This window comes from Pteropus medius, unplaced genomic scaffold, assembly GCF_902729225.1.
Source record: "Pteropus medius unplaced genomic scaffold, Ma_sr-lr_union100, whole genome shotgun sequence".
NCBI classification, from domain to species: domain Eukaryota; kingdom Metazoa; phylum Chordata; class Mammalia; order Chiroptera; family Pteropodidae; genus Pteropus; species Pteropus medius.
In genome coordinates this window covers 949,110-962,598 of record NW_024350925.1, presented here as the reverse complement: position 1 = coordinate 962,598, position 13,489 = coordinate 949,110, and the positions used below count along the sequence as shown (strand labels likewise).

General features: G+C 52.1%; 3 protein-coding genes across 3 annotated transcripts in view; 1 reads left to right on the top strand and 2 right to left on the bottom strand.

Moving 5' to 3' along the window:
- CUNHXorf65 (chromosome unknown CXorf65 homolog) overlaps positions 1-1,146 on the bottom strand; it is a 2,795-nt gene extending 1,649 nt beyond the window's left edge. The window contains exons 1-4 of the mRNA XM_039841735.1: positions 1,036-1,146; positions 849-935; positions 517-651; positions 152-220 (exon numbers count right to left, since the gene is read on the bottom strand). Coding sequence (XP_039697669.1) covers positions 152-220; positions 517-651; positions 849-935; positions 1,036-1,144 — 400 coding nt within the window. The 5' untranslated portion in view covers positions 1,145-1,146. The remainder of the gene's footprint in view (positions 1-151; positions 221-516; positions 652-848; positions 936-1,035) is intronic.
- A 560-nt stretch (positions 1,147-1,706) lies between these two features.
- IL2RG (interleukin 2 receptor subunit gamma) lies at positions 1,707-4,904 on the bottom strand. The gene is made up of 8 exons (XM_039841664.1): positions 4,744-4,904; positions 4,414-4,567; positions 4,008-4,192; positions 3,664-3,803; positions 3,158-3,320; positions 2,627-2,723; positions 2,295-2,364; positions 1,707-1,997 (listed from the first exon to the last, which is right to left on the bottom strand). The coding sequence occupies exons 1-8, from the start codon at positions 4,856-4,858 to the stop codon at positions 1,857-1,859; spliced, it is 1,065 nt and encodes a 354-aa protein (XP_039697598.1). The 5' UTR covers positions 4,859-4,904; the 3' UTR covers positions 1,707-1,856.
- Positions 4,905-10,963: 6,059 nt separating this feature from the next.
- The window catches only part of MED12 (mediator complex subunit 12), a 20,460-nt gene continuing 17,934 nt past the window's right edge, over positions 10,964-13,489 (top strand). Inside the window, exons 1-4 of the mRNA XM_039841734.1 lie at positions 10,964-11,302; positions 11,811-11,915; positions 12,105-12,296; positions 12,436-12,595. Coding sequence (XP_039697668.1) covers positions 11,201-11,302; positions 11,811-11,915; positions 12,105-12,296; positions 12,436-12,595 — 559 coding nt within the window. The 5' untranslated portion in view covers positions 10,964-11,200. The remainder of the gene's footprint in view (positions 11,303-11,810; positions 11,916-12,104; positions 12,297-12,435; positions 12,596-13,489) is intronic.

Here is a 13,489-nt window from a genome sequence, read left to right as displayed (position 1 = left end):
CATCCCCCTAGAGCGGACTGAGACCCCCTCACGCGTTTCCCAGGATCCCGTGCCCCCGCCTGCTGTGTTACAGCAGTGCCACCCCACGTTCGCTGTCACCGGTGATGTACAGTGCTCTGCGTGTTCCCTTCTCCTCCGTCACGCCCCTTACCCAGCATCTCATGTCCTGGATTCTTCAGGAAGGGCACAAAAGCTAGGTAGGCATTCTCAAGTCGGGATCCTGTGAACAGCAATGTGCTGTTCACAGCCCCCGTCACCCCGTCCCCACCCTTCCTGATCGCCCAAGATTTCAGGGCCCTAACGCTCGGCACGACCTTGAACTGGTGTACTGATTTTCTCCCCCCAGGGTCCATCCGTAGGCTCGTGTGGGGGCCGTGGTACGTGTGAACCTAACCTGTTGTCACGGAGGCAGTGCCCCTTCTTACGCTGACTAGAGATGGTCAGTGCATCTAGTTGAGGGGACCCTATTTTAAGGACAAGGCCCACAATCCGTCCCGACGGCCCCCAAGCCTCTACCTGGTGCCCCGCGCGTCACCCTACAAACGTGGTAGGTGTTTCGAGCTGTAAGGAATTTGCTGGCATATTCTCCAGGGGTCTTCATCAGGAAAAACAACTTCATGGCCCCCGTTTCGTCACACAGATCGATGGTTTCTGGAGGGAGGCCACCAGGTAACCGGGGCAGAAAGGACAGCGAGAGCGCGAGGGGCCCGTGATCCCACCCGGAACACGTCCCAGGGAGATGTCAGCATTCAGGGAGCTCTCTTCTTGCCAACTGGAGGGTTTGGGGGCTAGAGATGACCCTGCTACTTCTGACCCTTGGCCATCAGCCCCCTCCCCAATCTCCTCACCTGTTTTAGCCAACCCTAGTTTACCGCGGATATAATGCAGCAACACAGAGACAGTGCAATTGGTGTTGACCAGAAACTGCTGATTATCTGAGAAGAGATGGCACGGGACATGTGGTCCTCCTCTAGTTACACCGTGCCCGTGATCTCCACGGCCCACGAACCTTCCCGGCTCTGCGATGCCCCTCACCTCCATGTTTGATGAAGACAAACATGCTTTCAGCATCTAACTCTTTGGAGAGGCCTGACAGGTCATGGAGAGGGAGGGCGCTCCTGAGGCCACGGTGGGGCAAACGCATCCATGGAGTTGGCGGACCGGACAGGCAGATGCATCACATTGACTCAAGAGGCCCAGACCCGACAGACAGAGGAGAGCTAGTGGCAGCTGTGGATGACCAGCATCTCCAGGGGTGGGGCCGGAGGCTGCAGCTGAGGGATTATGATGTCAGAAGTGGCATGTGTGACAGAAGGTGGAGCGAGGACAAGGAGAGAAGCTGGCTGGTGTCTGAAAGGCTGTGTCAGGAATAGGGGCAGCGTGGCAAATCGAACTCTGGACTGGCCCCCAGGAGGAGTGTAGGACGCCCAGAGAAAAGTAACGTTTCTGGAAGAGCACTTGTTTGGAGCTAATCTGCAGTGTTACTGCCTCCACAGCGGGGGTCTGCTACCCCTTCCTGCCCTCAGCACCACGCCCCCCCGCCGCGTTTCCGTTGCCCCCTGCCCGCCAGAGGACACACATTCTCGGTGATTATCAATAGGTACTTTATTTTTCATAGATTTGCGAACAGTTGCAGGGGAGGGAGTCGAGAACACGATGAAAAAGGGACAATTAAAGGGGGGGGATATTATAATGATGAGGGGCAATCAGCAGTGGGGCACAGAATTCAAAATCAGCCATGGGGCGGGGGTGAGACCAGTACTGGACCCAGGCCGGTGGGACAGGGGGAGGTCGGTACAATTTAGGACTACGGGATCTTGGGCTTCTGTCAAGGTACCAGTGCTCAGGCTTCGGGTTTAAGGGTGTAACGTGGGGGAGCCCCCAGGCCCCTCCCCTAGGGCCCCCGCTTTGGGGGGAATCTCACTGACGTGGCAGAGCCGTTCACTGTAGTCTGGCTGCAGGCTCTCTGCAAAACCCTTGGACACGCCGCTCCAGGCCTAAACACAGATAGTTCCAGGTCAGGGGTCAGTTAGGGGCAGGAAGTAAAGAACTCAGGCTCCGTGCCCGGGGAACGATTAGGAAGGGACGCACAGAAGCCTGGGTCCCGAACAGCTCTCTTTCCATGTGCTTCGCCCAATCTGTAATCAGTTCTTCTGTGTGCCTCTCTGTCCGGCCCATCCCCCAACTGGTCGGCCACATCCTGCCGGTTAGCGCAGCCCCCTCCCCCTCCCACCACCCTCGTGCTCTGTCTGTCCTGCTGACAGGCTGCAGTCTCCCTCTGGCCATGTTCTCACCAAAAAGTTCCCCTGGTATTCGGTAACCAGATCCTCCAGGTTCTTGAGGGTAGGAATTCGGGGCATCGTCCTGGGGAGGGGGACAGGGAGCAGGAGCACGCTGGTGACCCCTTTTTCTTACCGTTGGCCCAAGTCTGCCCATACGGAATGAAGAGCTTCTGCGTTCTGGGAGCTGCTGGTGGCCTGCCTGGTGTCCTCCCATCCTCGGGCCCAGTGGGGCGGCCCCTCATTCCTTAGCGCCCTGCCCTGCGCTTCTGCAGACCCCACGATGAGCCTCCTCTGCTGTTCCCAGCCACGCCCACCTCACATTCCCGAGGTTCCGGAAGCCTCACCGTTCCAGCCAGCAGTACACACAGATGAGGCTGACGATCAGTCCCATGGAGCCGAGGGGGATGAGCATGGCCTTCAGTGCAAACAGCAAGGGGTTCTCTAGGAGGAGGGGAAAGGAGAGGAGCCCCGACATGTGTCACGCCCCTACGACGTGCCAACATCAGTAAGCCCCGACCTGGTGCCGGGCACTGGGCTAAACGCTTTCTGTTCGCTTTTAACCCTCACGACTCCCGAGAGGGGGGACCAAGTCGTATGTCCATTTTATAGATGAGGAAACGCAACCCAAGAGGTCAGTGATGTGCCTGAAATCAGACGAGCAGCAACTGTGGAGCACTCCCGGGCCCCCTCCCAATCCACCCCGGACCCTAAGAACACATGGAGCCAACCGCGCACAGGAAAACTCTGCTTCCCGGGGCTTGGGGGTTGAACGAGGGGAGACGGGCCAGCAGGTGAGGGCGCTGAGGGCTAGGGAGGCAGAGTAAGACAGTGGTGCTGGGCCCGCGGGTCGCAGGGAGGCGCTAGGCCCAGTTTACCCTTTGAAGCGCGGCTGCCCCAGTGCACTGGGCGGCTCCATTCACTCCATTGCTGGGCGCTACCACAGAGCGGGTTATGGCGGCTCCGAACACGGAACGTGTAGAATTTCTGTGCGTCCACACTGGGCAGGGAGAAGCTGTGTCTGTGCTCCACGGATTGTTCCTTGGGGAGAAAGACGGTGAGGGAAAGGTGGCTGTCTATAAAAGAAGGGAGAATTCAAACTGCTTCACCCCCTAGAATCTAGCGCCTCTCCCCAGATCCCCTTAAAGGCTTCCTTCTGTTTGCTTGTCTGTCTGGCGTTGGGAAGAGTACGGGTAGGGAGCCCCTAATGCCAACTCCGTAGTGATGATCGCGAAGGGGGTGGGAGTGAGTGGAGGGTGGGCAGAGAAACTGGGGGGCAAGGGAGCAGGAGCCCGGGCCCGGGGCCCTCCCACCCGGCTGATCGAGTCCTTCCCCCCACACTCGCGTTGGCCCTAGCGGCTGTGTTCATTCCCCAGCCACTCACAGTCCAGCTGCGGTCTCGGTCGCTGCGGTATTGCACCAGGTGCTCCAAGCATTTGTCCAGGTATGTGTTGTTCCAGTTCAGTTCTAGCTGGGATTCGCTCAGTTTGTGAACGGTTAGGTTCTCGGGAGCCCAGGGGATCACTGGAGAGACGTGGACATGTGTGGTCATTCCGCGGCGTAGACAAGTCTGGCTCCCGAAGGCAGTGCTCCCGATCCCTCCTCCTTTCCCATCTTGACCTCTCACCTCCTCCTTCGTGCTCGAGCACTCTCGTGCTTCAAAACACGGCTCCGTATGCCCCAGCGGCCCACGGTATCCCCGGACTGTTGAGCCCCTTCCCAAATTACCCAGATCCTGCAGTTTTAACTTCTGCACGGTGTGCCTCCTAGGTTCCTGCGGGTCCTGGAGCTGGACAACAAATGTATAGTATAGACGGATCTCCTCTTTTCGCAACCAACAGCCGGAAGTGATCTCCGAGGAGAATAGGTAGTGGCCACACTCCTTGATTTTGTCATGATCCAAGTTCTCGTACCTGGAGGAGGGACGGAAAGAAGAGGAATGGTTGGGGGCTATGTGGGGTGGGGGAAACTCCAGCACCGCAGACACCCACAGCCCAGCCTCACCTCCTCTGAACTGACTTAGGATTTACCCCGTGCGAAAACAGTGGGGAGCCCGGGATGCTGGCTGCCCTTTTCCCTGGCCCCCATGCAGGCTGTCACATCCAGCTCACTTCCCCTTCCTCCCTCCTCTTACCAATAGTGCAGAGTCAGGTTCGTGGGCTGGAGCTCCGAGCTGCTGTTCCAAGTGCAGTTCATGTACTCGACATTGAACACAAAACACTGAACCTCTGGGAGGGGCAGGGTGCTCACGCCGATGGTCCCGGCGGGTGGAGAGGTCGGGAAGGAATCTAGGTTGGGGAGAAAGTGAAGCGCGGGAGGAGAAGAGAAGAAATGATGGTCAGAAGCAGCAGCGGCGGCGTGGTTCTCTCAGATTGTGCCCACATCCTCGTCTTGTCCAGTGGCACGGTCCAGATCTCCCACGGCCTCCCTTCTCGCCAACCCCCTCCAGTCCCAGGTTCCCCACCAGCTGTGATGTCTTCATTCCCACTGGGCGCGAGGACCATTGTGGTCAGCCCCACCCCCAGCAGAGGCAGCTGCAGGAGTAAGAGGGATCTGAGTGGCAATGGTGACTTCAACATGGCGCTCGCGATTCGTTCTCTGAATGTACTGTGTCAGGAACCTTGGCCCCTTACCCACTACCCCTCCCCACCCACACATTTCCTTCTGTCATAGCTTCCGGTGGAAAGAACCTTAGAAACCAGGGCTTTACGGAGGGTGTGGCAAATGTGTGCTGCGACATGGGCTAGGTCTTCTGGGAGATTACGTGTTAATCTAATGTGTAGGTGTCACACCGCCCCTCTGTGAGCTGCTGTTAAGTAGGCTGGGTACACGACACTGTCGCAGACGCAAGAATCCTTGGGCCTCCTAGGTCTTGGAAAAGATCTGCTTCCCACCGCCGCCGCCACCACCGCCATCATTCCCGACCACCTCGTCATCAAAGTCATTGTCTCCTATATTGTGAAGGGTCCGAATCTCTTTCCCATCCTATGCTTTGCTCCTTCCCTGGCTCAGTCTCCCTGAAACCTCTGTCAAAGCTCCACTGTCTTGGCCGGATGGAAAATACAGTGTCGACTCCTGCGGGTACGTATGTAGCTTTCTTTCCTCTGACCTAATCCAAACCAGAATGTCCACCCTTAGCTCCCACCCGCGCTGGGTCCCCGTTGAGGCCGGTGATGAGGTCTGACTTAGAAGTAGATTCTAGAAATGGAGGAACAGCGATATTCACATCAGACTGCTCATCTTCCCCCTCAAGATTCGCTCCTCCCTCTTCCCTCCGCTCCCATCTCGGTTAATGGTATCACTCTTTAAGTCCCCCAGATTTGAAAACTCCAAGTCATCTCCAATTCCTGCCTCTTTCTCACCGCGAGAATCCAATCAGCTCTATTTCTGTGGTGTTTCTCCAGCCGTGTCCTCTTTTCCATGACCACAGCCACTGTGCTAAATCAGCCTTTCATTCGCTCTCGTTCTGATTCTCACTACGACCCGTGAGCCGGTCTCGCTTTCTATAGGCCCCCTTCTCTCTAATCGATTCTTCATTCTGTTGCCAGACTCATCTTTCCTAAAACACCATTGATTGGAGACGATTTACAAACATCGTTTCTTCAGCAAACATTTATTGAGCCTTCAATATGTGCCAGGCACTGTGCTTATGTTCTAACCCACCCTAACTTTCTGTGGCTTAAAATTCCTCAGGGTTAGCTCAAACATTACCTCCTTCGAGCAGAATGTTTCCTCTCCTCAATCAGAAGTAATTTGTCTCCCCATTGTGATTCAGTAGCATTTCGTTATTGCTATTTGTTATTTGCTGGGTTTATTATTTTTCTTTATTGTTATTTATTACTTTTATTACAGCACTGTGTCTTTTCTCGAAAGTACCGGCATCGAAAGAATATTAGTTCGAGAGTCAAGAAAAAAAAATCCTCGCCTCAGTTCTGAAGATAGAAAAAAAATGAAGATAGAAATCCCTAACTCATGCGCTGTGTGCAGATTACAGGAGAGAACACGCGAAAAGCATGTGAAACTTAGTTGGTGCTTCTTTCGCTGGAGCAAGCGTTCTTAACCCGGAATTCATTGACACTCAGGGGATGCATCGAGACCATCCAGGGGATCTAAGAATCTCCCTGGAAGGAATTCCGGTCAAGATGGAGGAGTAGGCAGAGGCTGTGCTTGCCCCCTCCTGTGACCGCATTAAAATTATAACTAAAATATGGAACGATCAACCTGGGGAACCATCCGAAGACTATCCGAACAGAAGTCCTAAAACTAAAGATGTAAAGAAGCCACCTCCAGACTGGTAGGAGGGGTAGAGACGTGAAACAAGCTGGCCCCCCCACCCGCATATGGCGGGCAAGAATCAGGAGGGCTATCTCTGCTGCAGAGGTAACCCCCCTCCGAAGAGAGAGGGGTCCCAGCCTCACACTGGGCTCCCCAGCCTGGGGCACCAGTGCAGGGAAGGCAGCCCCCATGACATCTGGCCCTGAGAACCAGCAGGGACTCCGTCCCTCTGGGCAAGACGGAGGGTGGCGGGAACCCAGGCGTCCTTTTAAAGGGTCCACGCGCAGACATACCGGTGGGCACTCGCCCTGGACTCTTGCGGAGGGCTGGCGACTCAGGAGGCTCCAGACACACAGGGAGAGGCCAAGCTGTGTGTCTTCAGGGTGAGGGGTGGAGGGCAGAAGCCAGCGTCCAGTGCTGACCACGCAGCGCGGCCAGGCAACATGTTGCCTGTGTTGAGCCCGCCCCCATACGGCCAAATCGTAATTTCCATTGGCCCAGTGAGCACTGCTCGCTCCGCCCAGTGACTCTGAGGCCCCGCCCCACCTAGCACACGCACTGTACCATACCACAGGCCTATTTGCGGCTGCAGCCATTGTTGGCCTGAGATTTTTTTTTTTTGCATGAAATATCTTTTCTCATCCCTTTACTTTCATTTCAGTCCATGTGTTTTCCAATTTAAAGTGAGTCTCTTGTAGGCAGCATACGTATAAGTTTCGTTTTCTTATCTATTCAGCCATCCTATGTCTTTTGATCGAAGCATTTAATCCATTTACATTTTTAAAGTGATTATTGATAGATACATAGTTATTGCCATTTTATTATTCACATTTACGTTCTTCCTCCCTTCTTCTTAGAGAGATCCTTTTAACATTTCCTGTAATACAGGTTTGGTGTTGATGAACTCCTTTAGCTTTTTCTTGTCTTGGAATCTCTTTATCTGTCCTTCAATTTTAAATGATAGCTTTATCGGATAGAGTCGTCTTGGTTGTAGTTCCTCGCTTTTCCTCACTTTGAATATTTCATGCCAGTCCCTCCTGGCCTGCAAAGTTTCTGCCTAGGAATTAGCTGACAGTCTTATGGTAGCTCCCTTGTAAGTAACCGCCTTTTTCTTGCTGCTTTTAAGATTCTCTATTGGTCTTTAACCTTTGGCAGTTTAGTTATGATGTGTCTCGGTGTGGGGTAACGATACTTATATAAGACAAGATAGATTTTATAACAAAGGCTATAATAAGAGACAATGAAAGACATGTCAGAATGATAGAGAGATCAATCCAACAAGAGGACATAACCCTTGTAAACATTTATGCACCTAACAAAGGAGCACCTAAATACATAAAACAAATATTAACCGACATCAAGGGATAAACCTTCCAGACGGAAAGTCAACAAGGAAACAGCAGCCGTAAATGACAGATCAGATCAGGTAGATTTAATTGATATTTTAGAGCATTTCACCCCAAAGCAGCAGAACATGCATTTTTTTCTCAAGTGCGCATGGAACAATTTCCAAGACAGACCACACGTTAGGCCACAAAACGAGTCTCAAGAAATTTAAGGAGACTGAAATCATGCCAAGCATCTTCTCTGACCACAGTGGTATGACACTAGATATCAACTACAAGAAAAAAAAACTGGAAAATACACAAACACGTGGAGGCTAAATAATATGCTACTAAACAATGAATGGATTATTCATGAGACCAAGGAAGAAATCGAAAGATACCTAGAGACAAATGAAAGTGAAGACGCAACCCAAAATATATGGGACACAGTGAAAGCTGCCCTAAAATGGAAATTCATAGCAAGACAAGTCTACCTGAAGAAATGAGAAAAATCTCAATCTAATGATCTAACCCCACACCTAAAGGAACTAGAATATGAACAGCAAACAAAGCCCAAAATAAGTAGAAAGAAGGAAATCATAAAGATCAGAGTAGAAATAAATGAAACAGAGTCTGAAAAAAATAAAGATCTCTGAAACCAAGAGCTGGTTCTTTGAAAAGATAAAAAGAAAATGGATAAACCTTTACTACACTCATCAAGAAAAAAAGAGAGGACCAAAATAAATAAGTAAATGAGAGAGAAGTGACAAGCGATACCACAAAAAATAAAATAAAGTAAAAGATTATAAGAAAATACCACGAATACTTCTATGCCAACAAAGGCAACAATCCAGAAGAAATGGATAAACTCCTAGAAACATACAATCTTCAAAAGCTGAGTCAAGAAGAAACAGAAAAAGTTAACAGGCCGATATAACTAATGAAATCGAACCATTAATCAAAACACTCCCCACAAAGAAAAGTCCTGGACTGGATGACTTCACAGGTGAATTTTACCAAACATTTAAAGAAGAATTCACATCTAGCCTTCTCAAGCTATTCCAAAAAATTCAGAACAGGGGAGGTTCCCAAGCTCATTTTACAAGGTCAAATTTACGCCGATTCCAAAGCCAAAAAAAAGACATTATCAAAAAAAAAAAAAAAAAAACTTGGAGGCCTACATCCATGATAAACACGGATGGGAAAATCTTGAACAAAATATCAGCTTTGGGCGAGGGAAACAAAAAGAAAAATAAATAAATGGGACTACATAAAACTAAACGGGTTTTGCACAACAAAAGTAACCATCGACAAAACGAAAAGACACCCTACGAATTGCGAGAAGATATTCCCCAATGACATCTGATAAGGGGTTAATATCCGAGATTTATAAAGAACTCGTGCAACTTAACACCAAAAAAATAACAATCCAGTTCAAAAATGGGCAGAGAACATGAATGGACATTTTTCCAAAGAGGACGTGCAGATGGCCATTAGATATATGAAAAGATGCTCAAGGTCTCTAATCATCAGGGAAATGTAAATTAAAACTACAATGAGGTATCACCTCGCACCTGTCAGAATGGCTATCATCAATAAATCAAGAAACCACAAGTGTTGGTGAGGATGCGGAGAATAGGGAGCCCTCGTGCAGTGTTAAGGGGATCGAAAATGGGTGCAGCAGCTCTGGAAAACAGTTTGGGGTTTCCTCAAAAAATTAAAAATAGATCTACCTTATGACCCAGAAGTTCTACATATGAACATTCATGCAAAGAAATCCAAAACACTAATTTGAAAAGATATATGCAGCGTTATTTCCAATAGCGAAGGTATGGAAGTTGCCTAAGTGCCCATCAATAGACAATTGGATAAAGAAGAGGTGGTACATATGTCCAATGGAATATTATTCGGGCCTTAAAGGGCATGAGATCTTACAATTTGCGACAAATGGATGGGCCCGGACGGTCTAATGAGAAATGAAATAAGACAGACAGAGAAGGACAAAAACCATATGATCTCACTCATTTGTAGAATCTAAAGAACAAAAGAGAAACAGAGTCATAGATGCAGGGAAGAAGGTGACGGTTGCCAGATGAGAGGAGGGTGGCGGGTGAGAAAGGAAGTAGTCACGGGGACATAAAGTAAAGCATAGAGATGTGGTCAGTAATACTGTGCTAACCGTGCCTAGTGCCAGATGGGGACTAGACTGGTGGTGGTGGTGGGGGGGTGACTTCGTGAATTTATACAAATGTCTAACCATTTTGCTGTAGACCTGAAACTAATATAACGTGATATCGAATGTTAAGTGTAACTGAAAAAAATAAAAAAAAATATGGAGGGAAGGTGAAGGGGAATAAGAGTTTCAAATTTCCAAATATAAAAGAAGTAGGTCAGGGGCGTGTAACCGACAGCGTGAGGAATACAGTCGATAACATTGTAACAGCGTCGTGGGGTGTAAGACTGTTGCGGGACCTTTCGCGGCGATCCCTCACTTGTTCGGATACATAAATGTTGCATTAAGAGTTCTGTTTACCTGAAACTATGTATGATCGTACGTTTACTGCATTTCGGCGATCTTGAGAAAGGAGAATCTCCCTGGAAAGTACTTAACATTTTGTATGTAGGCGCATTTTTCTGGGGAAAGTGCCACAGCTGCCATCAGCATGTCAAAGGGGTTGCAAATGGAAAGAGGTTAAGAATCTCAGTGCCAGGACATAAGACCTCGAGGGCTTAGACCGGGCCTCCCGGGGGTTTAATGGGTGCTTTCTTATGCATACAGAGGTTCTAATCTTCAGGAAGGCTCTTTGAAGACATTAGCAGTTACGCCCATTTTCCCCAGGCGGAAACGAGGAAAGGAAGAGCGGTTTGCAAAAGGCGAGAGTCTCTAAGTGCCGCAGAGACTACGGAGCCGCGATTCTAGGCCGAGAAGCGAGCGAGGCGCCGAGAGGCCAGCGCCGGGCACGGCTCGGCAGCGCGGGCAGGTTCGCATCCCCGCCCGGCGCGTCTCGGGGGCGGCGCCGGGCTGCGGGCCGTGAGAAAGCCGGCTCCCGGGGCCGGTCGGAACGCTCCCGGGCGCGGAGCTCCGCCCCACGCCGCCCGGCCCCGCCCCGGCCCGCTGCGGTCGGTATTGTCCGACGGTTCCCGGCGTCCCTCGGTTCCCCTCGGTAGTTGTCGGCAATGATCGGGACTTTCTGACGTGCCCCCTGCTGTCTCTCGGCCGCCGTCCCCGCCGCCGCCGCCTCCCCGCCCCCGCCGCTCCTCTCCCCCTCCCGGCAGCCGGCCGGGCCGGGCCGGAGCCTCCGGCGCTACGGGCTGGGCAAGATGGCGGCCTTCGGGATCCTGAGCTACGAGCACCGGCCCCTGAAGCGGCCGCGGCTGGGGCCTCCCGATGTGTATCCTCAAGACCCCTGCAACAGAAGTGAGGTGTCCATTGGCTGGGGCTCCCGGGCCGGCCGGCGGCGGTCTGGGAGGGGAGGAAGTGAGCGTTGGGGGGGTGAGCTGGGCGGGGCGGCTGGCGGAGCGAAAGTCCCGAAAGGGGCGAGAGTAAAGTGGGTGGCTGCGCGTGGGACCCGCAGGGCGGGGGGTGCCTCCGGAGGTGAATGGGGGACGCCGGAGGGGCCGCGCTGCACGCGCCCCCCGCCACGCGCCCCTCGGAAAGTTGTGTGAGAGACACAGCCTGAGGGGCCGCGGCCGCCGCCAGCTCGCCGGGGGACAGCGATGTGCAGCAGGCTCCGGCTGATGGGGGATCCGAGGCGCGGTGGGCGCGAGGGTGGGGTCCGAACCCATCCCGGGGCCTACCTCGGAATAGCAACCTGAGCGCCTCGGCATCCTCCTACCTGGCCCGCTTCTCCCCCTGCCTTCCCCGGCCGACCTTGCCCACCACCCAGCGCGGGAGGAAACAAAACGCTACAATGTTGTTTTCCTGCCTCAGGACGAACTCACGGCCTTGAATGTGAAACAAGGCTTCAATAACCAGCCTGCCGTCTCTGGGGATGAACACGGCAGTGCCAAGAACGTCAACTTCAATCCTGCCAAGGTGAGAAAAGCCTGCCAGGCTGAAGGAAAAGGCTGCAAGGATCTGAGAAGGAGCGAAGGCCCCGGCTCACGAAGACTTCCAGGGCCGACCTCAGTGGCTGACTTTTCCTTTATAAGCTACTGCTCCCCCAGTGTTTGCCACTGGCCCAGCAGAGGCACAACCACCTCTCTGCCCCTTTTTCCTCCTCAGATCAGCTCTAACTTCAGCAGCATTATTGCAGAGAAGTTACGTTGTAACACCTTCCCCGACACCGGTCGCAGGAAGCCCCAAGTGAACCAGAAGGACAACTTCTGGCTGGTGACTCCGCGATCCCAGACTGCCATTAACACCTGGTTCACTGACCTGGCTGGCACCAAGCCACTCACACAACTAGCCAAGAAGGTGAGAGATGGTTCCCTGTCCTCAGGCCGAGGGGGTCAGCATGGGTACCGAGTACCCTCCTAGTCTGACTCACATCGAGCTAATTGGCCGCCAGCTCGTGGGGGTGATAGAGGTCTCATGATTTGCGATGTCCCATCAGGTCCCCATTTTCAATAAGAAGGAAGAAGTGTTTGGGTACTTAGCCAAATACACAGTGCCTGTGATGAGGGCCGCCTGGCTCATTAAGATGACCTGTGCCTACTATGCAGCAATCAGTGAGACCAAGGTTAAGAAGAGACATGTCATTGACCCCTTCATGGGTGAGTAACTCCTAATACCAGGGGTCCCACCGCTGATCGCTTTAAGGAGCGATAGACCTTCGGTCGTCTGTATTCCTCCCTTCTGCTCGTACGTGGCATTCCCACAATCAGTGACCAGTGGCTACCTGGGATACCTACTGTGTACGTGTGCTGGCCCGTGACGATGACCAGCACCTAACCCCTGCCCTTCGGGAGCTTGCAGTCCAGTAGGGCTGCCGAGGCATGTGAGCGAATCCCATCATTAAATACGGAAAGCAAAAGCTTCTTTGAGACTTCAGTGAACAGAAAGATTGCTTTCTTTTGGGGACCCCTGGGAAGGCTTCAGGAAGGTGGCATTTAACTAAGAGCCTAAGAGGATAGACAGGATCTAGAAGTACAGTTGTCTCTGCTAATCCGGGGCAGACGTGCTCCAAGACCCCCAGTGGAGGCCTGAAGGCGCGGACAGTTCGAACACTCTAGATACTGTGTCTTTTCCTGTACATACAGACCCATGATAAAGTAATTTATCAGTTAGACACAGAGAAGAAAGACAGCAACAAATAAGAAAATGGAACAATTGTGACAATATACTGTGATCCAAGTTGTGTGAGAATGTGGTTTCTGTCTCTTGAAATATCTTATCGTACTGTACACGCCCTTCTCCTGACAATGCGAGGGGACACAGTGCCTCTGTGCCGAAGTGAAGCGAGGTCAATGACGTCCGCATCGTGATATAGCGTTAGGCTGCTGTAGACCTTCTGACAAAATGTCAGAGGGAGGATTATCTGCTTTGGGCGATCGTGCGTCATGGAGCCTGACAATGTCGATGGCTGGTTGGGGAAATTTAACATTTTTGGACCTCGATATCAGGAACAGACTGTATCGATGGTTGGGGAAATTTAACATTTTTGGACC